The 24,960-nt window shown below is 48.8% G+C and overlaps 1 protein-coding gene across 1 annotated transcript in view; it reads left to right on the top strand.

The window, feature by feature from the left end:
* Positions 1-24,654, top strand: part of RTN4R (reticulon 4 receptor) — a 137,097-nt gene extending 112,443 nt beyond the window's left edge. Inside the window, exon 2 of the mRNA XM_037879110.2 lies at positions 22,928-24,654. Within this exon, the coding sequence (XP_037735038.1) occupies positions 22,928-24,357 (1,430 nt within the window). The 3' untranslated portion in view covers positions 24,358-24,654. The remainder of the gene's footprint in view (positions 1-22,927) is intronic.
* The last annotated feature ends 306 nt before the right edge of the window (positions 24,655-24,960 follow it).

The following is a 24,960-nucleotide window of genomic DNA, read 5'->3' as shown; positions in this document are numbered from 1 at the left end:
CCAACTAAATCTTCCCAGCCAGGGCTATGTCAAGCCGGGCCTTAAAAACCTTTAAGGATGGAGATTCTACCACCTCCCTAGGTAACCCATTCCAGTGCTTCACCACCCTCCTAGTGAAATAGTGTTTCCTAATATCCAACCTAGACCTCCCCCACTGCAACTTGAGACCATTGCTTCTTGTTCTGTCATCTGCCACCACTGAGAACAGCCTAGCTCCATTCTCTTTGGAACACCCACCTTCAGGTAGTTGAAGGCTGCTATCAAATCCCCCCTCACTCTTCTCTTCTGCAGACTAAATAACTCCAGTTCCCTCAGTCTCTCCTCGTAAATCATGTACCCTAGCCCCCTAATTATGTCCATTGCCCTCCGCTGGACTCTTTCCAATTTGTCCACATCCCTTCTGTACTGCAGGGCCCAAAACTGGATACAATACTCCAGGTGTGGCCTCACCAGTGCCAAATAGAGGGGAATAATCACTTCCCTCGATCTGCTGGCAATGCTCCTACTAGTACAGCCCAATATGCCGTTGGCCTTCTTAGCAACGAGGACACACTGCTGGCTCATATCCAGCTTCTAGTCCACTTAATCCCCAGGTCCTTTTCTGCAAAACTGCTGCTTAGCCAATTGGTCCCCATCCTGTAGCAGTGCATGGGATTCTTCCTTCCTAAGTGCAGGGCTCTGCACTTGTCCTTGTTGAACCTCATCAGATTTCTTTTGGCCCAATCCTCTAATTTGTCTAGGTCACTCTGGACCCTATCCCCACCCTCCATCGTATCTTCCTCTCACCCCTGCTTAGTGTCATCTGTGAACTTGCTGAGGGTGCAATTAATCCCATCATCCATATCATTAATAAAGATGTTGAACAAAACCGGCCCCGGGACCGACCCCTGGAGCACTCTGCTTGATACTAGCTGCCAACTAGACATCGAGCCGTTGATCACTACCCATTGAGCCCAACAATCTAGCCAGCTTTCTATCCACCTTCTAGTCCATTCATCCAATCCATACTTTTTTAACTTGCTGGCAAGAATACTGTGGGAGACCATGTCAAAAGGGGAGGGATAACTCAGTGCTTTGAGCATTGGCCTGCTAAACCCAGGGTTGTGAGTTCAATTCTTCAGGGGGCCATTTAGGGATCTGGGACAAAAATTGGGGATTGGTCCTGCTTTGAGCAGGGGGTTGGACTAGATGACCTCCTGAGGTCCCTTCCAACCCTGATATTCTATGAAAAGCATATTCTTTGTCCTGTGTTATATAGGTCAGATTAGATGATCATAATGGTCTCTTCTGGCCTTAAAATATAAGACTCAGTTAATTGTTCCTTCCATACAGTATATTCTGCAGGGCTTCATCAGTCTAGAGCCTTGTATCGGCTGGGGATTGGAAGCTTTTCCCCAGTGCTATCTTGCTGGTTTCCATGCGAGCAGGAAGGTGTATTATTAGCATCCCATTGTATTCATGTTTAGTTTGGCTTCACAGAGTCTGCACATCTTAGGGAAATACGTTTACAGAGTTGTGGATGTCTCGTTTCATATCTGGCGAGAGAGGATGAGGGAGCTGCATAGCACAGTCAAGTGTGTCGAATGCTGAAACTGCATAGGAGACAATGCTGACATCCGATAAGGGGCAGCAGCATTCAGATTTACACGCGTATTAGCACTCAGCCCTGGTTTTTAGCTGGGAATAAGAGAACATACCCTGCGCATCATGGAATGTATACTGGGGAGCTGGGGAATGAACAGCTGTGCGGGCACAGGGAGCGATGGCAGGGCATTGTGGGAAAAATGATGATGGGGAAGACACAGGCTTACTGGGGAAGGAAGCTGCTGGGCTGATTTCCTTCTCCTTGAGATTCTCTCTGGTGGATGGGGCTGGATTCTCTGGTGGATGGTGAAACCAGGAGTGCTTTGAGAGACATCCTGTGACTCCACCTTCCCCTAGCTCACAAATCATGATTCAGACCCCCCCACCCGCCCCAAATCATGAAATTACCAAAAAATCCTGTTGTAGTTGGTCTTTTGACTTGTTAATGCCCCTCTATCCTCTGCCAGTGCACATGCGAGAGCGTCAGGCTGAAAAGTCAACCTTGAATGCACACAGCCTCTCTCCCTGGCTGCTCGGATGGAGACTCCAGTTAGCCTCCTGCTCGCCCCTGAGAAAGGGCAGCCGCTATCCATTTCCTCGCACTGGCCTGATTCTCACCCTTCCTCGTCTATTTCCTGTGACAAAAGAAGGGCTGGATGGTAGTTTGAGAATCACTGACCTAATTAATGCATCATGAGTCACACTTGCACACAGAACTTCTATTCCTGTTACGGGTGGGTGTGTTACCGATACTTTAAACTTGCATCAGTCATTCAGATAAGCGATGTCACCATAAAAACTATATGGGATGGTTTAGCCTTTTAAGCAACACTTCCTTGACTCCCCCCCCCCGCCCTTCTTTATCTCAGACTGAGCAGCATGCCCCCACCCCACTCCTTGCCTGCCTTCCCCTGCTCTGGGCCTCCCTTAACTCCCCCTCCCCTGTCGTGCCTCCCGGCCTTCCTCCACTTGCTTCCCCTCTCCTCTCCTACGTCCCCCACACCGAACCCCCCTCACTCCCCCTGCCCTCCACTCTCCTGAGACCCCCTAAATCTGCCTCCTTTTGCTCCCCCAGTTTCCTACTCCCCCAACTCTCCAATCCCTGTTGCAGCATCTCTGCTGCCCCCACAGTCCCTGTGTCCTGCCCAGCCCCTGACCCATAAACTGGCAGCCATGTTGCCTGTGGCCCTGGCTTCAGTCTCCCTGAGAACGGTGGCGGGCGTCAGCCAACTTTATTAAGGGCAGCCTCCCTTCCCCGTGCAGATAGATTGTAGGGAAATGGCCACCATCTGCTGGCTTCAGCTCCATTGAAGAGCTGGTGGCCATTTTATAAGGGAAAATTTGCGAGTTGGCACCTTTCATCATGTTTTCATGAGACAGGGAAACGCCTCCCCGAAATCACGAGCATCGCGATGGAACCGCCAGAGATGGCCACGCTGCTCGTGCCACAGCTCACCATCTCCCAGGGCTTGGCTTTGCCACCTGGGCCTAGGGTGAGCAGCTCTTTCCCTCCTGCCCGTCGTGTGCTTGCCCTTGCTGCCCTGGGTTACTAGGCAAGTGAGCCACCTCCAGCCCCATAGGTTGGTGCTGCAGCCTGTCCGGCTTTAGATGCACTTTTACAAACCAGGGTGCTGAGGTCAGATATATTTGTGGCTCCCTTCCCAGGGGCCCCATTTAGTGGGGGCAAGAGTGGGGCTCCTGCCCCCCCCCCCCCCAAGTTTCATTCAGGATCTCTGCTGGGGCACATGTCCTAACCCTAACCACAGGCAGAGCTCTTAACTGCCCTGCAGCCTGAGTAGTAGAAGGTGAGTTCATCGGAGGAGAGGTGCTGGTCCCAGCTTGTGCCCTGGGGCAGGGAGTGAGCATTTTGTCTGCAAACAGAGGCAGGGTGATTCAGATAAGAAAGGTCTGGTAATTAAATTAAGGATCTGGAAGTCCTTAGATGAGCCTGTAAAACAGGAATCCCTCTGTGGGGACAGAGAGGGTGGAATGTTGACAGGAGAAGCAGGGGACTCAGAAGAAATACAGCCAAGCCCTCTGAGCCAAGGTTACACTCAAAGAAGAGGGAGATGGGAGGGGTCCTGGAAGGCAGATATAATAGGTCAGGGGAGTTTCTGCCTCCCCCGGCGCTGCCGTGGCTGCTGGACCTCCGGTTGGGGGGTTTGGTGGTGACGTTTTTGCTTTATTATGCCCCATGCAGGTTGCAGGGCAGCTGAGGATGCACATACCACCTCTTCAGCCACCCCAGAACCTGCACACGGCATATCAAAAGTGTCTTCTAACAGATGCTTTTCCCCCGGGTGGGTTGGGTCCGGGGAGGGGAGGGGAGGCACGGTGAGGCTTCGGCCAGCCATGGGCTCCTCCAGCCGAGGGGGTGGGGGGCACTCTGGGCTGCTGGTGGGGGGTTGCTCCATGCTGCAGTTAGTCTGGGGCTCCTCCAGGCAGGTGGGTGGGGGTGGGGGAGGTTTGGGCTTCGGCAGGCCCTGGGCTCCTGCAGCCGAGGGGTGGGGGCACTCCGGGCTTCTCTGGGCAGGGAGGGCTTGTGGCTCTGGCTGTGGGGGAGGCAGGGGACCTTGGGGCTCCGGCCATGGGGAGGACGCGGGTGGAAGGGGCACAGCCAGAGGCTAGCCTCCCCAAAGGTGGGCTCCACTTGCCGCCCATGGAAGGAGGACAGGTGAAAAGAAGGAGACAAAGCCAGGGGAAGGGCTAGCGGCGGTACAGAGAAGTTCCTACTCTACCTGTGGCACTTATGTGACCCCATCACGCTAGTATCTGAGCAACTCACAGTGTTTAACCGATTTCTCTTCGCAGCCCCTCTGAGGAAGAGCAGGGCTGTTATTCCCATTGTACAGATGGGGCACTGAGGCACACAAAGACTAAAGGCCAGATTTTCAAAGGTATTCTGAAGCACTTCAAGGAGAGGAAAGTGATCAGAAACAGTCAGCATGGATTCACCAAGGGCAAGTCATGCCTGACCAACCTGATTGCCTTCTATGATGAGATCACTGGCTCTGTGGATGAGGGGAAAGCAGAGGACTTTTTATTCCTTGACTTTAGCAAAGCTTTTGATACGGTCTCCCACAGCATTCTTGCCAGCAAGTTAAAGAAGTATGGGCTGGATGAATGAACTATAAGGTGGATAGAAAGCTGGCTAGATTGTCGGGCTCAAAGGGTAGTGATCAATGGCTCCATGTCTAGTTGACAGCCTGTATCAAGCGGAGTGCCCCAAGGATCGGTCCTGAGGCTGGTTTTGTTCAATATCTTCATTAATGATCTGGAGGATGGCATGGATTGCACCCTCAGCAAGTTTGCAGATGACACTAAACTGGGAGGAGAGGTAGATACGCTGGAGGGTAGGGATAGGATACAGAGGGACCTAGACAAATTAGAGGATTGGGCCAAAAGAAATCTGATGAGGTTCAACAAGGACAAGTGCAGAGTCCTGCACTTAGGACAGAAGAATCCCATGCACTGCTACAGATTAAGGACCGAATGGCTCGGCAGCAGTTCTGCAGAAAAGGACCTAGGGGTTACAGTGGACGGGAAGGTGGATATGAGTCAACAGTGTGCCCTTGTTGCCAAGAAGGCTAACAGCATTTTGGGCTGTGTAAGTAGGAGCATTGCCAGCAGATCGAAGGACGTGATCATTCCCCTCTATTCGGCATTGGTGAGGCCTCATCTGGAGTACTGTGTCCAGTTTTGGGCCCCACACTATAAGAAGGATGTGGAAAAATCGGAAAGAGTCCAGCGGAGGGCAACAAAAATGATTGGGGGCTGGAGCACATGACTTATGAGGAGAGGCTGAGGGAACTGGGATTATTTAGTCTGCAGAAGAGAAGAATGAGGGGGGATTTGATAGCTGCTTTCAGCTACCTGAAAATGGGTTCCAAAAAGGATGGATCTAGACTATTCTTAGTGGTAGCAGATGACAGAACAAGGAGTAATGTTCTCAAGTTGCAGTGGGGGAGGTTTAGGTTGGATATTAGGAAAAACTTTTTCACTAGGAGGGTGGTGAAGCACTGTAATGGGTTACCTAGGGAGGTGATGGAATCTCCTTCCTTAGAGGTTCTTAAGGTCAGGCTTGACAAAGCCCTGGCTGGGATGATTTAGTTGGGGATTGGTCCTGCTTTGAGCAGGGGGTTGGACTAGATGACCTCCTGAGGTCCCTTGTAATCCTAGTGGGATTTTCAAACGTGCCCAGAAGGTCAGGTGCTTTGTAAACCCCACTAGATACCTAGCTGCATCTTTGGGTGCCTTTAAAAACCTCTGTCCCTACGGTAAGGTACCAGCCTGAGGTCAGACAGCAAGTCCATGGGGGTCATAGAACCCAGGTCTCTAAGGGGTCAAATGTAATTTTAGAAACAACTCGAGGTTGCCCACACAAACCACCAAATATATTTCCATTGTTAACAATAAAAATGTATCGATGGGCAGAGTAAGAAAAATGCTGCTTGAGAAGTCAGAGTTTGAGTTAAGGGATATTTACTCTGTATAGTTTAGCGAGTGATGTGGACAAATTGTGTTTTAATGGTTATAAAGCCTTAACTCTGTGAATCTCGACGTCCATGGTCATTAAATAATTTCCGTCTGACCCCCCCATCATTTCCCACGAGTGTGAAAATCTAAATAGATAAAAATAAAAGAAAATGCTTAAAACTCATAATTTTGCTCAACTGTGAAAATTTCAGTCTTCAGGAATGGAAAAAAAAATTGCCTAAAAATAAACATTGACGTTATCTGTGAAAATTATACAAAATTAAAAAATGGAGTTCTGCCAAGCCCAGTAATAGGAGACATGCAGTGTGATCTGCGTCTGCAAGAAGCGGCTCTGGCCATTGGAAACGTGCCTGTGTTCAGAGTCAGTCCGCCCCGAGTGATGCTAGGTGGTTCTTGTGCTTCAGGGGCTGCAGTGGGGGTTCAGCTGGTGGGACTCCTCACTCCGGGGCCGTGCTGAGCCAGTGAGCAGCCTGGAGCACGGGACGACTGCGCTGCGGGAAGGGCCAGGATCCTAGCTTCTTGTGATAATTCAGGATAATCCACTGTGTTGTATGCAAGAGCAAAGGACCTGTTAACTCTCATATCTGGGCCAGATCCCAGCTCAGTGATTCCATTCTATCTTCCTATGCTCCACCTGCAGTGTCATGGAAACATTAATCGTCATGGGAGACTCCTTGCTGGGCCACGTTGTTGATGCGGGATCACTGCTGGGTTCCAGAAGTGGCTGATTTGGGATCTGTATCCCTAGGGATTCTAGAATTGTGGATTCAGGCTGTAGAGCACTTTGTATGAGAGTGTTTTGGAGGAGATGATTATTGTTAACAGTCACTGTCTTGGCACAGGGCAAACCCGGTGCTTCTCTAGGGTAGTGGAGTTTCTCCCACTCCCTGCTCTACTTTAGATACTGGTCATTCAGGACCTAAACAGTTTGTTTCTATGCAGGACAGTGACACACTGAAATCTCTGGTAGCAGTGACCTCACACTGAAGGCCTGAATGAGAGCTCTAGGACACTCCAGGCAGAATGATACGGCATGAGCTCCTGGAGGTATTGTGCTACCACAGCACTATGTTGCCTACTTGCTTTTGCTAAGCACAAGGACGTACTGAGCCCTGTGAGGGGGATGTAAGAAAGGAGAGAGGCTCCTGGCTCCCTTTTCTCCCAATTGCACAACCATGCGCGAGGCCCAGTTTTGTAATGACTCTTTAACTCTTAAAGCTAAATAGGGTGGTTCGTGCCACTGAGAGCTATTGTTTCAGGCTGTCTGCAGACTCAGGAAGATGTTACTGCATTGATCACATTTTAAGGTTTTCTGTGCAGCTGAGATCTGGGAACATTTTTGTGTGAAGGAAAGCTGAGATTCTGGAGCATGATTCTTTGGGAAGAAAAGGTGGTGTTCTACAGCAAATTCCATAGCCACAGAATGTGGCTTTCTCATTCCCTGCCCAGAATAGGGAAATATGAGCTGAACTGGTGGTGGTGGTGTTGTTATCCTCATAGGGGGGAGCTGAGCCCTAGTGACATTAAGTTGCCTGACACTTTTCATAATGGAAAGATTCCTTCAACCTTTTCTTAGAGAAGCTTTCACTTTTCCATGGTTTGCAGAAGGCTTTTGAAATTTGTCAGGGGAAAAGCCCTCAGGCTAGAGAACGGCCTTTTTTGATCCCCATAAAATTCCTTTCAGATTTACTGAAATATCAGCTGTTAAAAAATCGCCATTTCCTTAGGGAAACGCTTACAGCCTACCAACATAATAACTAAACAAAAGCATTCCAGGTCTGGGCTGCCACTACTGCCAAAGTACTAGGAACTCCTGAGGTCGCTGGAGTAGTTAGGGGGAAATAGAGCCAGCCTGGGTAACTCCTAGCAGAACTAACACATGGCCCCAGCAAGCTGTGATTCCCCTCTGAGATAACAGCTGTTTACTACTATTAGCTAATCACTTAGCTCAAGTTGTAGTAGTCTATGTTGAAGGTTTCGGGTTCAAACCCTGCTAACATTTCATGATGGGGGGTAGAAGTAGAAATTTTGCTTTAAAGAATCAATTTAAACCTTGTTTTGTATGTTTACAGTTAATTATCTTAAGGAAAGGTTGATTTGTATTGCTGGTATAATTTGATACTTCTTTTTGCTAACCGTTTATTTAAGCAATTACATTGCTTAACATACATTTATTCAGATTCTTCATTTTTACATTGTTATTATGTTGGAAAGTGGGGAATGTTGCATTTCTTATTTACAAGGTGATGATTAATGCTTTACTTTGATTTGTGTCCAGCTGCATTTGGATGGAATTTGGAATTCAATTAAAAATGCACAAACACAGCATTTTAAAATTGTTTTTATTAGCTAAATAAATCTACCTTAAATGTGCTGGATACATACAAAAAGAAAGTTTATCAAAACATGTTTTGCATTGAAACCTAACTGATTTATGAAACACAGGAAATGTAGTTAGTGCATTGAACTGATTGTTTCTGGTCACCATGTGTCCGTTGAAATTGTAGAACTAGTGAATCTCATGCTGTCACACTTAGATTTTATTTATAGACTGGAAGAGGCAAACAAGCTTTCCTAACTCTCAATCAGTTTCTTAACTGTGAATGAACTAGTCATTGAACTGAACAAACTGAATAAACTGAAATGGAGAAAATATTCCCTCGACACCTGCAGAAGAAGCTACTGCTGTTGAATGCTGGTTTATCCCTTCAACATACTCTTAGCCAGCAACTTCCACGAGTTCAGTGCTTTGACTTTATTTAAAACTTTGGCGGCAAACGTATGCCGCTTGAATATTCTTCTTCTTCATTTAGTTTAAATTATTTTAACAGTTTATGGTAAGTTTAAGTCCTCATGTATGTTGTCATAATTTTTATTTTATTTAAATAGGGTTATTTTAAAAGAAAAAATGGATTTAATTTAAATTTTAAACAATCTAACTTAAATAAAAAACCAGATTTTGAATTTAATTTTTTTTAAATCATTGATTTTTATCCACCCTGGTTGCACACCATAGAGCTTGTGTTTACCTTTTTTCCTTAAAAATACCCTCCCTAAGATATTAAATACCAAATATAAAACTTAAAAGAATGTTATTGAGGTTGCAAAGTTGAGCACTCAAAAGAAAGGAAATGCCAGCTTTACAGTTGCCTGTTCGTCTTGCGCATATACATTGTGGACCAATCTTTAATTACATGATCATCTATTATTTTTTCCACAGGATCACGCCTCATTCAGTGCACAAGGTAGATGTACAAGGAGACAGAATTAAGGTTGCGCTGATGACTGGCATTTCCTAACGTTTCAGTGCTTGACTTTGCAAACCAAATAACATTCTTTTAACATAGTTTTCAAGTATGTCTTCTTTATTAATGTATATTATGGTACCACCAAGGTCCCATTCATAGATTCTAAGGTCAGCGGGAACCACTGTGATCATCTAGTCTGACCTCCTGGATCACGCAGGCCAGAGACTTGCCCCAAAATAATTCCTAGAGCAGAGCTTTTAGAAACACTTCCCATCTTGATTTAAAATTGTTAGCGATGGGGAATCCACCACAACCCTTGGCAAATTAAATTGCTCCAGTTGTTAATTACTCTCTCAGTTAAAAATGTACATCTTATTTTCAGTCTGACTTTCTCTAACTTTAGCTTCCAGCCACTGGATTGGGTTAGAGCTCATTATTAAATATTTGTTCCCCATGTAGATACTTATAGGCTGCAATCAGGCCACCCCTCTTTGTTAAGCTAAATTGTACCGGCTCTCTACACACATGCAGTCCTGAAGGTTGATAGAGACGGAGCTCAAAGGATTGGCTCAGCATGTAGCACTTAAGTGTGTAGCTAATATGGGGTTATAAGTACCCTGGACACAAATTGGATCTGTTCTCTTCCCACCAGCTGGGGGTGCATGGTTCCCATTAGCAGTCATGGGGGATGCTTCTCCCCCATGGGGGTGTGGTAATAAGGTTGATTCTCCCCAAATGCTCCTATCAGGTTATATGCTACTCTTCCCCACTCCATGTGGATGTAATTTCTGGGGAGTGTAATTACTGGCATGAGACTAGGCCCCCCCCCAACTTGTACCCCATTAACCTACCAGCACATATTCAACCTAAAACACATAATCCCTGCTCCCCTCAAAATCCTTCCGCCTCAGTCAAAAATAGGGGATAAACTGACATTACTTTGCAAAATGGGCTTAAAAGCCATAGGGTGAATTTCAAACAATAGCAATTTACAGCTGGGAATTAAGCCACTCTCCTCACGCCATATGCTATAAACAAAAGTAAAGTGCTGTTTGCATCAGCAAAAGGTTTTGTATTGTAAAGTAGCCCCTTTATGTCCACCCAGGAGTGAATTCAAATGATTATTGACCCTCCACTATAGTAAAGCTGCATTATAATATCTCCAAATCAATAGAGACAAGAGGAAAGCAGGAGGGAAAGGTTGTGGCTTTGCAAACTACAGAAAATTGCATTTTGCTTTGGCATCTTAGAAAGTTTGCAAAGTGTCTATTAGAGGCCCCAGGAGCCTTTTCTTTCTAATTGCTGTGTTTGACAATGCAATCGCACGTGGGACTAGCAGAAAGGCAGCTAATGGACCCACTTTAATTGCTTCCCAGTTCCATGAGCCATAACACTTGTAAGAAGGTAAAGGGGAAGTGCTGCAGTTTGACTGGAGGAGGTTTCTGGCTTTAAAGAAAGCTCAGGAGGAACAAATGCAAAGCTCCAAGCCAAGCTCTTGGAAGGAGTGAAGGTGCCAGGTGCTGAGTTTTCTTTTTATCTTTTGTTTTTGACTGGAACTGTGTTTTAAACCAGTAAAGTTTTAATCATGATCTGGAAGGGAGAAGGGAATAGTCTCTCCTGCGGCTGGAAATCGATCTCACCCTGAGGGTCTTTACTTCCACAGGGATGGATGGCGATTGAAACAGCGGTAGAGGTGGTGTGCCTGGTCTGGGAGTGGGGCTTTGGCTGGGGCTCTGTGCTGAAGTGCAGTGGTTGATCCTTCTGTAGCAGCTGTGGGAGCATGCTGGGTGTGTGGAGGAGTCTGCTGTCTCCTTTCTCCCAATCTGTGGGACAGAATCCAGGGCCATTAGACTGGACGGATATGGGGCCCTGTGGTGAACTGGAACCCACAGCTGGGCTTGCAATGCAGAAATCTGGGAAAATGAGTTCTAAATGTGCCAGTCAGGCACCGGCGTAGCTGGACCCCTGCTCTCCCTCCCCAGGCCCATCCCTTTGGTTACCTGCCTTCTCTTGTTCAGGTGGCAACATCAGGGGCCCTGCCCCACCAGTGACCTCTCAGCTGGGTGCTGGCAGGGTCCACCCTGTGGACTCCGACTCCCAGAGTGGCGTAGCCGGCAGTGTCCTGCAGGGTTGCGGGCCCTCTGCATACAGGGAAGGGAATGGGCTGGTTAACAGACACACAGCCAAGGCCTTGCTCTGGTCTGGGGCATGGGCAGGTGTCTGGTTTTCAACCAGAAAGTCCTATTGAAAAGGGGACTTGACCGTATCCAGTCAGATCTACTGACCGGACACCCAAAGTCCAGTTAGCTTGGGTGGGGGAGATGGGGAGGTGCCAGGCCATCACCTGTGCCAGCCCCTACTCAACTGGGGCTGCCTTCTACCTGTGTCAGGCCGGGGAGTGGGGAAAGAGCAGCGACCAAATGCAGGAAGGGGAGAAGAGGAGCAAATTGGGGGGTGGCCTCAGGGGAAGAGGCGGGGAAGGGGTGGGGCTGCAGGGGAGGTTCTGGCACTCCTGCTGGAGTATCCGGTTTTTAAATATTACTAAGTTGGCAACCCTATGGGCAGGCTATGACACCAGGCCTCCTTTTAACTCACAGAAGTAAAATCCCCAAGAACTTGTTCCCTCAGCAAGTAACATCACCTAAGGGGCTCAATCCTAAGGGATCCTGAGCATCAACCACTCCCATTGGGGCCTCCAAGAGTTGCAGATGCTCAGCCCTTCCCATGATTGGGCCCCTTTATTCAGGCTCAATTAACCCTGTTCATAGGGTTGAGAGGTTGCAGGCCACTGTCCTGGCTGGTATATGTGACATCCCTGCTGTATCTGCGCTGTGTTTGTACAGGCTGAGCTTTGAAGCTCTGATTCTTTCTTCTCTGCTTTGTGCTTGGGGTAATCAGAGGCAGCAGGGTGTGAATGGTGATGGACAGAATACAACGTGCTGCCCAGGCCACAAAGACACGGCTGTTGTTCCCCCAGGCTGGGTCTCCATTATCTGTCAGCTCCCCAGGTGGGGAAACTAGAAAGCGGGGCGGGGGGGAGATGAGAGAAAAAGAAGGAGGAGAGGAAGATGGAGGGAGGGACAGGGAGGGAAAGAAGGAAAGGCAGATGGCGGAGGCCCGTACATATATACAAATGGAAACACATGCACACACACTATCCACCTACCCACACACCCCTAGTACACCCACACACCCCCACACCCTGTCTGAAACAGCTCTTAAAATCCCCCCCAAATCCTCCCCATTCCCTCCTTTCTCAGCCTCTTCGGAAGTGCTACCATCCTGCCTGTTACTCAGGCTGGTAGCCTGGGTGTCATCTTCAACACCGACCTCTGTCTAGCGCCTCCCATCCAGGATATGTCTAAATCTTGCCCGTTCTTGCTGCAGAACAGCTGTGAGATTCTGTCCATCCCCACTGCTAAAATCCTCATCCAAACGCTCGTCATCTCACCCCTCCATTACTGCACCGTCCTTCTCTCTGTTCTCAACCAATGCCGTCTTGCCTGACTAACGCCCATTCAGGACATTGCTGCGGTCTCCTAGTTTATTGCTTTGGCCATGTCAGCTCCCTCCTCTCTGTTGCATCAAATATATGCTGCCTATCTCTACTTTGATTGCCCTTCACAGCCTATCCCCACCTCCCTGTCATCTATCGTTCGCTGTCCAGATGTTGACTCCCACCTCCGAACAGTCGGAGATGTTAGTCTCCATCACCCACTTGCTGCATTTTCAAAGAAGCATCTACATGCTTTCTCCCTGGCGGCCACTCATGTTTGGGAGGAGCTCCCGGCAAAGATCCCCAAAGCTACCTCACTGTCCCTCCTTAACACTTGCTTTTGCTGTGATGCCTGCAACAGACTTGTCAAAGGTTAGGCCCCTGGTGTGCAGAGACCACAGCCCATCATGCTGAGCAATTTCCATTGTTTCCTTGTGTTCCCCTGTCTGTCTGTATCCACCTCTTGTCTTAGCCCTGGTCTACACTAGGACTTTATGTCAAATTTAGCAGCGTTAAATCGATGTAAACCTGCACCCGTCCACACGATGAAGCCCTTTATTTCGACTTAAAGGGCTCTTAAAATCGATTTCCGTACTCCACCTCTGACAAGTGGATTAGCGCTTAAATCGGCCTTGCCGGGTCGAATTTGGGGTACTGTGGACACAATTCGACGGTATTGGCCTCGAAATGCCAAAACCTTTGTCAAAATCTCCCAGGGCATGAAGGACAGAGGCCATAACAGGGATCCGAAGCAGTGCCACGTGAAACTTAAGGAGCTGAGGCAAGCCTACCAGAAAACCAGAGGGGCGAACGGCCGCTCCGGGTCAGAGCCCCAAACATGCTGCTTCTATGATGAGCTGCATGCCATTTTAGGGGGTTCAGCCACCACTACCCCAGCCGTGTTGTTTGACTCCTTCAATGGAATGGAGGCAACACGGAAGCAGGTTTTGGGGACGAAGAAGATAGCTCACAGCAAGCAAGTGGAGAAACCGGTTTTCCCGACAGCCAGGAACTGTTTCTCACCCTGGACCTGGAGCCAGTACCCCCCGAACCCACGCAAGGCTGCCTCCTAGACCCGGCAGGCGGAGAAGGGACCTCCGGTGAGTGTACCTTTTAAAATACCATACATGGTTTAAAAGCAAGCATGTGAAAGGATTAATTCGCCCTGGCATTCGCGGCTCTCCTGGATGTACTCCCAAAGCCTTTGCAAAAGGTTTCTGGGGAGGGCAGCCTTATTGCGTCCTTCATGGTAGGACACTTTACCACTCCAGGCCAGTAACACGTACTCAGGAATCATTGTACAACAAAGCATTGCAGTGTATGTTTGCTGGCGTTCAAACAACATCCATTCTTTATCTCTCTGTGTTATCCTCAGGAGAGTGAGATATCATTCATGGTCACCTGGTTGAAATAGGGTGCTTTTCTTCAGGGGACATTCAGAGATGCCCATTCCTGCTGGGCTGTTTGCCTGTGGCTGAACAGAAATGTTCCCCGCTGTTAGCCACGGGGAGGGGGAGGGTTGAGGGGGTAGCCACGCGGTGGGGGAGGCAAAATGCGACCTTGTAACAAAAGCACATGTGCTATGTATGTAATGTTAACAGCAAGGTTTACCCTGAAAGACTGTAGCCACTGTTTTATAAAATGTGTCTTTTTAAATACCGCTGTCCCTTTTTTTTTTCTCCACCAGCTGCAAGTGTTTCAATGATCACAGGATCTTCTCCTTCCCAGAGGCTAGTGAAGATTAGAAAGAAAAAAAAACGCACTCGTGATGAAATGTTCTCTGAGCTCATGCTGTCCTCCCACACTGACAGAGCACAGATGAATGCGTGGAGGCAAATAATGTCAGAGTGCAGAAAAGCTCAAAATGACCCGGAGGAGAGGTGGCGGGCTGAAGAGAGTAAGTGGCGGGCTGAAGAGAGTAAGTGGCGGGCTGAAGACAGGGCTGAAGCTCAAATGTGGCAGCAGTGTGATGAGAGGAGGCAGGATTCAATGCTGAGGCTGCTGGAGGACCAAACCAGTATGCTCCAGTGTATGGTTGAGCTGCAGCAAAGGCAGCTGGAGCACAGACTGCCACTATAGCCCCTGTGTAACCAACCACCCTCCTCCCCAAGTTCCATAGCCTCCACACCCAGACGCCCAAGAACGCGGTGGGGGGGCCACCGGCCAACCAGCCACTCCGCCACAGAGGATTGCCCAAAAAAAAGAAGGCTGGCATTCAATAAATTTTAAAGTTGTAAACTTTTAAAGTGCTGTGTGGCATTTTCCTTCCCTCCTCCACCACCCCTGCTGGGCTACCTTGGTAGTCGTCCCCCTATTTGTGTGATGAATGAATAAAGAATGCATGAATGTGAAGCAACAATGACTTTATTGCCTCTGCAAGCAATGATTAAAGGGAGGAGGGGAGGGTGGTTAGCTTGCAGGGAAGTAGAGTGAACCAAGGGGTGGGGGGTTTCATCAAGGAGAAACAAAGAGAACTTTCACACCGTAGCCTGGCCAGTCATGAAACTGGTTTTCAAAGCTTCTCTGATGTGTACCGCGCCCTTCTGTGCTCTTCTAACCACCCTGGTGTCTGGCTGCGCGTAACCAGCAGCCAGGGGATTTGCCTCAACCTCCCACCCCGCCATAAACGTCTCCCCCTTACTCTCACAGATATTGTGGAGCGCGCAGCAAGCAGTAATAACAGTGGGAATATTGGTTTCGCTGAGGTCTAAGCGAGTCAGTAAACTGCGCCAGCGTGCCTTTAAACGTCCAAATGCACATTCTACCACCATTCTGCACTTGCTCAGCCTGTAGTTGAACAGCTCCTGACTACTGTCCAGGCTGCCTGTGTACGGCTTCATAAGCCATGGCATTAAGGGGTAGGCTGGGTCCCCAAGGATACATATAGGCATTTCAACGTCCCCAATGGTTATTTTTTGGTCTGGGAATAAAGTCCCTTCCTGCAGCTTTTGAAACAGACCAGAGTTCCTGAAGATGCGAGCATCATGTACCTTTCCCGGCCATCCCACACTGATGTTGGTGAAACGTCCCTTGTGATCCACCAGAGCTTGCAGCACTATTGAAAAGTACCCCTTTCGGTTTATGTACTCGCCGGCTTGGTGCTCCGGTGCCAAGATAGGGATATGGGTTCCGTCTATGGCCCCACCACAGTTAGGGAATCCCATTGCAGCAAAGCCATCCACTATGACCTGCACATTTCCCAGGGTCACTACCCTTGATATCAGCAGATCTTTGATTGCGTGGGCTACTTGCATCACATCAGCCCCAACAGTAGATTTGCCCACTCCAAATTGATTCCCAACTGACCGGTAGCTGTCTGGCATTGCAAGCTTCCACAGGGCTAGCGCCACTCGCTTCTCAACTGTGAGGGCTGCTCTCATCTTGGTATTCATGCGCTTCAGGGCAGGGGAAAGCAAGTCACAAAGTTCCATGAAAGTGCCCTTATGCATGCGAAAGTTTCGCAGCCACTGGGAATCGTCCCAGACCTGCAACACTATGCAGTCCCACCAGTCTGTGCTTGTTTCCCGAGCCCAGAATCGGCGTTCCACAGCATGAACCTGCCCCATTAGCAGCATGATGCATGCATTGGCAGGGCACATGCTTTCAGAGAAATCTGTTTCCATGTCCTGATCACTCACGTGACCGCGCTGACTTCGCCTCCTCGCCCGGTATCGCTCTGCCAGGTTCTGGTGCTACATATACTGCTGGATAATGCGTGTGGTGTTTAATGTGCTCCTAATTGCCAAAGTGAGCTGAGTGGCCTCCATGCTTGCCTTCATATGGCGTCCGCACAGAAAAAAGGCGCAGAACAATTGTCTGCTGTTGTTCTGACGGAGGGAGAGGCGACTGACGATATGGCTTACAAGGGTTGGCTTCAGGGAGCTAAAATCAACAAAGGGGGTGGCTTTACATCAAGGAGTATTTCAGGCAGGACTTCACAGAGGGTTCCAATAAGAAATGGTGCACCTACGTTATCATTCTTATTGGAACAAGGAGGTTAGTCTGGCCTCTGATTGATACATGGCTAGATTTACCTCGCTGCACCTTCTCTGTGAGTGACTGCAGCGTGACCTAGAGGAATGAGTCCCCTGGATGGGGGAGGGGGGGAAGCAAATGAGTACAAAACAAATCTGGTCTATTTCTTGTTTTGATCCACTCCATCTATCTTTTACATCTTTGGCTAGCAGCAGACGGTGCAGAAGGACTGCATGCCATCCACATCTCATGGCTGCCCGGCAGAAGATGATGCAATAGGACTGCTAGCAATCTGTATCGCCTGCCTGCTCGCCATAAGACAGTTCAATAGGACTGACTGCAGGACTAAAGAGAATGACCTGGTCAAGTCACTCCAAATTTAGTCCCTGTGCCCACGTTTGCCCAGGTGCTCCTGGCCGACGTGGCCAGGAGCACCTCAGACATGACGATGACGGCTACCAGTCATACTGTACCGTCTGCTGCTACAAGGCAAGGGGTTGATGCTGCTGTGTAGCAATGCAGTACCACGTCTGCCAGCACCCAGGAGACATAGGGTGACGGTTACCTGAGCGGGCTCCATGCTTGCCGTGGTATGGCGTCTGCACAGGTAACTCAGGAAAAAAGGTGTGAAACGATTGTCTGCCCTTGCTTTCACGGAGGGAGGGAGGGAACGGGGGCCTGACGATATGTACCCAGAACCACCCGCGACAATGTTTTAGCCCCATCAGGCATTGGGATCTCAACCCAGAATTCCAATGGGCAGCGGAGACTGCAGGAACTGTGGGATAGCTACCCACGGTGCAACACTCCGGAAGTCGACGCTTGCCTCGGTACTGTGGAAGCACTCCGCCGAGTTAATGCACTTAGAGCCTTTTCTGTGGGGACACACACACTCGAATATATAAAACCGATTTCTAAAAAAACGACTTCTATAAATTCGACCTAATTCCATAGTGTAGACATACCCTTAGACTGTTAGCTCCTTGGGGCAGCGACTGTCTTTCTGTTCTGTTTGTACAGCGCCCGACACAGTGGGGGTGTAGGTCATGACTGGGCTCCTAGGGGCTACCTCAGTACAAATACTACTGCTACTACTAAACATAGCACACTTGCCAACACACACTCACAAACACTCCCACCTACTACACACACATGCACACTGACAAATGCACACATACAAACGCTCTATCCTACACACAGAAAAACACACATACCTCTTACATACTATCATGCACAGGTACACTCAGAAACACACACCCCACATTACACACACCTGGAAACACACTAGCCTACACGCTTGCACACAGCTGCATTGTCCGGCCCCAGCATTCAAAAATAATGAGTCAGGTTCCAAAAATCATAAGATTGAAAACGAAATAATCCCCGTTCTGTCGATTTGCCTTCTGAGCATCTAGGGGCCATGTTTCCCCAATTTTCTTCTCAGCCAAAAGGGCTAGAAACTTTTTTTTAAAACTTACTTTTTTTTAGTGGAAACACAAGATCTCACCTCAGTCCAAGAGTTGGGCTTTAAGGAAGAAATCAAATATTGCGAGGCGTGTGATCAGATCACAAAAGGTGGCAGAGACAAACACCCACACGCTTCCTACACATCTCATCCACCCACAATCACACACAAATCCCCACACACCTACTACCCACACACAATCAAAAACATGCACATGTCTTTTAAACAGAGCCCGGTTCCATGTTCCAGCTCCCAGTCAAAGCCCCGCCCATAGGCTGGGACACTGGGAGGGGGCTGTTTTTTCCAGAGCAAATGCCATGGCAGCAGGGGCAGGGGGGACGACATGGAGAGACAAAGGCGCATCTTAGGGGAGCTCCTGGTCTGCTTGGGGTGGATCGTCCCTAGGACCTGGGCTAGGGGTGGCAAGTGCAGTGCACGTTCAAGGACTGACATAGCTGCTGTGCCCTCAGCGTGGGGGCTGGGAGGAGAGCGAGTGCCCCTGCCCCACTGAACCAGGGTTGCCAGCCCTCCAGGACTGTCCTGGAGTCTCCAGGAATTAAAACTGAATCTTTAAGTAAAGATGATGTCATGGGTCAAAGCCTCCAGGAATACGGCCAACCAAAATTGGCAGCCTACGCTGAACTCTTCCATTGCTGGGGGCTACAGCGCTGGCATGGACCTCAGCAGCCTATCCTGGGTCCCTCTCTGATGGCTGGGGAAGACGGTCAGGCTCCTGGTGACCGGCGCAGCTAAGCGTCAATGAGCCCTGTGAGCACAGGGCCCAGCCCAACAAAGGGAAACAAATTGGAAGCGAGAAAAGGCTTGGGAGGCCATTGACAGGAGCTGTCTGTGGTGAAATGAGCTTATCTGAGCCACTTGCTAGCACCGAGCTCACTAATTAAAAGCTAGAGCAGTAGAGAGGCTTGTGCCGCCTGGAATTACTTCCCTTCTGCTGCTTCTCTAGCAGCCAGGAATCAGAGCCACTGACAGGCTGCCAGCAGCAGAAGCAAGACCTGTCAACTTCCTTCTGCTCCTGTGGGCTGGGAAGAAACACTGCCAAGCCTCTGGCTCCGTAGGCCAAGAGATTGGGGCTAGGCCGGGGCAGACAGCCAGCAGCTGTGTCCACCACCAGGGACCTGCGGGGCCCTCACTGCACAACGGTACAAAACACCTGAATGGACAGTACTGAAAGCAAGTGATATAGCTCTGAGGATGGGGATGGGGATGCGGGGGGGCGTGTATTTACATGCCATCCCTGTCCCTTGTGTGCAGGAGGAGGGGTATATTCACAAGCATTCCCGGCCCGTCCCCTGTCTAAAATCTGCCGTCTGCATTGGTTACGTTGTGCCTCCCTCCCATACTGGCAGGGCACCTGTGATGCATCCAGGGAGACGTTCGATTTGCTCCCAGGTAGGTTTTAGGCCCTGCACTATTGTAAATGCCGGTGAGGAAGAGCTGGAAGCAGCCCTGATTTCCCAGGCAATACGTGTAGCTGGATGCTGTGTTACAATGGAGCAGATGCTATTGTGGTGCTGACTGAATTCCACCACTCGAGCGCCATCCCTGACCCCCTGATGCTATGAATCATGATGCTGAAGAAACCTCCAGAAAAACATATTTCCTTTCCTGCAATTTTTCTTTCTTAGCGGGAGAGGAATCGTGCTGGCCAGAGAGATGCCGGGATTGTTTTAATTTCCCAGGAGGCTCCTCCTGGTGTGACACCTCCCCGGGAGGAGACTTCAGTTGCCTTGTGTTACTTTACTCCATACAATGGGATGGGATGTGTCAAAACATGACAAGCCAGCCAGAATGTGTCATAATACTGAGCTCAACATGCAACCTTCCAGGGAGGCACAGCAGATAATAATATCAGACTCATATTATCCAAATGTGTTGGGTCGGTGTCATCTCCCAAGTGAAATATGGTGTATAGGAATCTCATGTCTGTGTGGGAATATTGGATCAGCTACCGATTTATTAGCTATGCCGAGTGAATTCTTATGACAGGAGTAAAGCATGTGTCTTGGTTTCCAGCCTTTTATCACGTGAAAGAGATTCTTCCCCCTCAGCCACTTTGATACCTTTGTCGTTGCTTCAGTAAACAGTCAGGTGGAATTTCCATATGATTTATGCTCTTATCATCTGAGTTTGAAGTTGCTACTTAGACTCAGAGATGAGGAGATTGCATTAGATACAGTATCAGCTTTCAGGCTTGCCTGTGAAAGGCATTCTGCCATTCGAGAGCGGTGTTTTGATTCCACTGCACATATGTTGGCTGGAACTGCCAGGACTCTCTCTGTGTCTTGCTAATTTGTACAGTTTTGTGTCAGTGTCTTGATCTGCCCGATTCTCTGATCTCTACTCTCAAGCTACTACTTTAAATTTAGCTGTAAAGAGGCATTAAAATGCATGACCAACATTTCCGGTTTCTTCACAAAGACCAAACCTGCCCTAGAAACGAACACAGAAAGATGCTCTGTGTCCCTTCGCTCCAGATGCTGTGATGAGCTGGAAAGGAGACACGTGACACAGAAAGGAACACGATCACGTGGCCCGAATGGCATGGGGCATTTCACAAAGGGGCATGTGCTGCTTTCAGATCATGGCTCAGCAGATTAGTTAGAGGGACCACCCTCATTCCATGGCTGCTAATTACTAGGAGGGCCCTGTTAAAAATGCCTTCCCTGGTTTCTCAGGCTAGTCTCAGCCTGTTGTTCTTGCTCGTGTAATGGGCCCAGGGTAAGATGCATCTTTTGCTGTGAGCGGTGGTGCACTTCAATGTCTCCCTGTGGGTTTCTGTGTTACGGAGAGAGGAGAACTCACTGGATCTGTTGCCTGTAGTGTGCCTCGTTTCACTACTAGGCATGCACCCGGTACCAGGTTTACAATGTGTGCCGGCCCCACACTCAGAAAGGGCCCTGGTGCCGGACCATGGCACTGCCCCTCCCCCCCTCCATTTGTGCTTTGCCCTAAGGCCCTGCCCCCACTCGGCCCCTTCCCCCTGAGGCCCTGCCCATCTCTTGCTCCTCTCCACCCTCCCACCCCCTGCTCGCTCCTCTCTGCTCCCTCCCTCTGTGCAAGTGGCAAGGCAGGGCCTTGTGGGGAAGATGCCAAGCAGGAGACGGGCTTTGGGGGGGGGGGGGGAGGGGCCACAGTCCAGGTGCCAGGGCCCACCAAAGATTAATCTGGTCATGCATGCACCTGAAAAGTCACCCAGCTTGCATTGTGAGTTTTTTGCTAATGCGTATTTGGGGCCGGGCCCTGTGAGGGCTGACTGCTCTCAGCTCTCACCAGTTTCAGTGAGAGTTGAAAGCACACAAGCCCAGATCCTCAAAGGTATTTAGGCATGTAACTCCCATTTGAGGGTCTGGGCCCCAGCACCTTGTGGGGCTGGGCTCTGGGAAGGAGTGGGGCTGAGATTCAGCATGCAAATGTGTTGCCATTTCACACTCATTGCATGCAAAGCACAAATGAAAGATTCTCCTGTGATGGAAACTCTCAGGGGTCCTTGAATCTGGCTGGGCACAACCTTCCCACAGCACAGTGTCACCCTCTGGCAAACATAAGCCATACCCCGCTGCTCTTTCAGAAGTACTCCATGGATTTCCTTGGAGAAAAGGGAAGGCCAAGGTATGAGATCACACAGCACTTGGCTGCAAAATGGTCAGTATTAGAAGAGGCAGAAATGAAGCCCAATGCCCTAGTGTCTCTCTATAAACATGCTTGGCTTGTCAGTTCTTCTGAGAGTCGGATGCAATCATTTCCTGCAGAACAAAGGGGTTAGTGCAGAGAGACAGCTGATGGAAAGGCACAAGAAGAGATGCTAGTTCACATTTCTGTACGTTCATGTACCTGCTTGGGGGGGCTGGGGGAGGACTGGGATAGCAGAGGGTGCAGCATGGCTTGTGGTGTGCCAGACTAAGAGGAACTAAAAGGGTAACACCGGCATAATGCAACCCATGCCTGCCTACTGCACCCTCTGCCATCCCAGCCCTGGGCCACTCCTGAGCAGAGGGCTTGTCTTCATGTACAGCAATGCAGCCAGCATAGCGCTATCCTACCAATATAGCACTGTCTACACGGGAGTTAGGTTAGTGTAACTACATCACTCAGGGGTGTGGATTTGTCACCCCCTTGAGCGTCGTCGTTATACCGATATAGGGCTGTAGCGTAGACCTGGTCCTAGTGTTGAATAGTGCTTAACGGGGCGGTGATTCGGCCATGGAAAGAAATGCCCCCAGGGAGTAAGGCTATTTACTACTTTGGGGTAGGGACTGTCTCTGTGTTAGGACATTTATCCAGAACCTCTCTCCACTTCCTGATCGTCACAACACACAATGCAATACCACACTATGCAGAAATGATATGAACACTAATTTCCACTTGTGGCCTAACTCTGAGGCCTCCCAAGTGTGAAAGACTGATGCAGTATTCAGACTCTCTCTCCAAGCGTACATTGATTTTAACTATTGTGTTGAGTGGCAGAAGAGTTTTAATTCTTTATTGTAATTGTTTGGCTGCCTGGCACACGCTGCTTGCGAATACCACGTGGTTAATGCAATGCACTTGCAAAGGTGAATTTCAGCCTAATACAAGAGTTGCGGAGAAAAATGCTCTCCTGTAATTGACTCTAATTTACTTTCTATTTTTGTTGTCCTTTAGGAAGCAAACTGCTGATTTTGGTGCTTTGCTTGAACATCCAGTTGGAAGTGGAATCTTGCCCTGGGGCGTGTGTATGCTACAGTGAACCCAAGATCACAATAAGCTGTCAGCAGCAGGGACTGACAGTAATCCCCACTGAGATCCCCATTCAGACTCAACGCATCTTCCTGCACAACAACAAGATAACCCTGGTGAGGTCCACCAGCTTCAGTTCCTGCCGCAACATGACTATCCTTTGGATCCATTCCAACAACATCAGCCTCATCGAGTCCAGGGCATTTTATGGGCTTGACAAACTGGAGGAATTAGACCTCAGTGACAATGTGAACTTGAAGTTCATCAATCCCACCACTTTCCAGGGTCTCATTCACCTTCACACCTTACACCTGGATCGCTGTGGGCTCCTGGAGCTATCCACAGGGCTTTTCCGAGGGTTGTTCTCCTTGCAGCATCTCTACCTTCAGGATAATAACCTGCAGAACCTGCTGGATGACACTTTCCTAGATCTTGCAAATCTCACCTATCTGTTTTTGCATGGTAATAAAATTAAGAGCTTATCAGAGAATGTCTTTCGTGGGCTGATCAACCTGGATCGGCTCCTGTTGCACCAGAACAGAGTCAGCCTGGTTCACCGCAGGTCTTTTCATGACCTTGGGAAAGTGATGACCTTGTATCTGTTCAATAACAACTTGACGGTGCTCTCTGGAGAAACAATGGCTCCCTTGGTGTCCCTCCAATACCTTCGTTTAAATGGCAACCAGTGGATCTGTGACTGTCAGGCTCAGTCCCTCTGGAATTGGTTTAAACAGTTTAAAGGATCTTCATCAGAGCTGGAGTGCCATCTGCCCGCTAACTTGGTAGGGAGAGACCTCAAAAGACTGCAGAGCAGCGACTTGGAAGGATGTGTCGACTCTTTCAATCAGATAAGAACAAGTGTTTTTAGTACTAAGACCAGATCTGGGAAACTGCCAACCACCGACTCCCCACTAAATTCCCGGGACGGCTCCCAGAAGTGCTGCCAACCGGAAACTGATAAATCCTTTATTTATGAAGCCAAGGGTAAGGCAGGTCCATCTTCACACAGCAGCCGGCCGTCCCCCAACAACCCTTTCAAAGATAAGGAGAACATGTCCAAAATCAAGTACATCGAAACGGACCCTTCCAAAAATGGGAGCAACAAGCAAATAAACGACTCCCCTTTTGGGACCTTCCCCAGCGTTGTAGACCCTCCATTGACCAAGTTGAAACCAGAATTCCTAGCTCCCATTCAACCCTCCACAGTCCCAACCAAAAAGAGGCAGGGGTGCTCTAAAAAAAACAAGTCGAAGGCCCAGTGCCGCCTCACCCAGCAAGGAAACAGCTCCACATTACAGCCAAGCCTGAGTCTTTTGCTTCCCCTCTTGGTGTGGAGCCTACTGTTGCTCTGCTAAAAGCAACTCTTTCCCTTGGTCAATGACACATTAACACCAGAATTTTGCTGACCTCCATAAATGTTGCAAGAGTGAAGCAAACTGCTATACACCCCGAGAAAGCTTTGTTACACAAAAGTTAACTGGATGCCTTTATAAAAAAAAAAAAAAAAGACAAAACCAAGATGTACATAATTTATTTGTCCTGAAACCTGTGAGTTATTATACCTTTGGTCTTTGAAACTGCACTTACTCACATAGCAGCTTTTGCTAAAGCAGATGGTAAAGAAATATAATTTACACACACACACACACACACACACACACACACACAAAACAAAACAAAAGAGTATGTAAGAAAATGCTCCTGAAAGAATGTTTAAAATTTGTTTGTAACTTGAAGTCATACTGAACGGCGTTGCAAGTTCCCATTTGCAGAGGTGATGCATTTGATGCTACTTTACTCCTATGTTTATGAATATTGCAGTTTTACCGTGTTCATTTCCGTCACGCCATGTTTATGGGCAGCATTTGTTGAAGAATGCTGCCTTTTCCTTCACTGAGATTGCAGTATATATAGATATGCATTTTATTTTACTTGTGTACAAGTATACAAAAAATATA

Source organism: Chelonia mydas, chromosome 15 (assembly GCF_015237465.2).
Source record: "Chelonia mydas isolate rCheMyd1 chromosome 15, rCheMyd1.pri.v2, whole genome shotgun sequence".
Taxonomy (NCBI): domain Eukaryota; kingdom Metazoa; phylum Chordata; order Testudines; family Cheloniidae; genus Chelonia; species Chelonia mydas.
The sequence above is the reverse complement of the archived record's forward strand: the minus strand, read 5'-3'. Positions and strand labels throughout refer to the sequence as shown.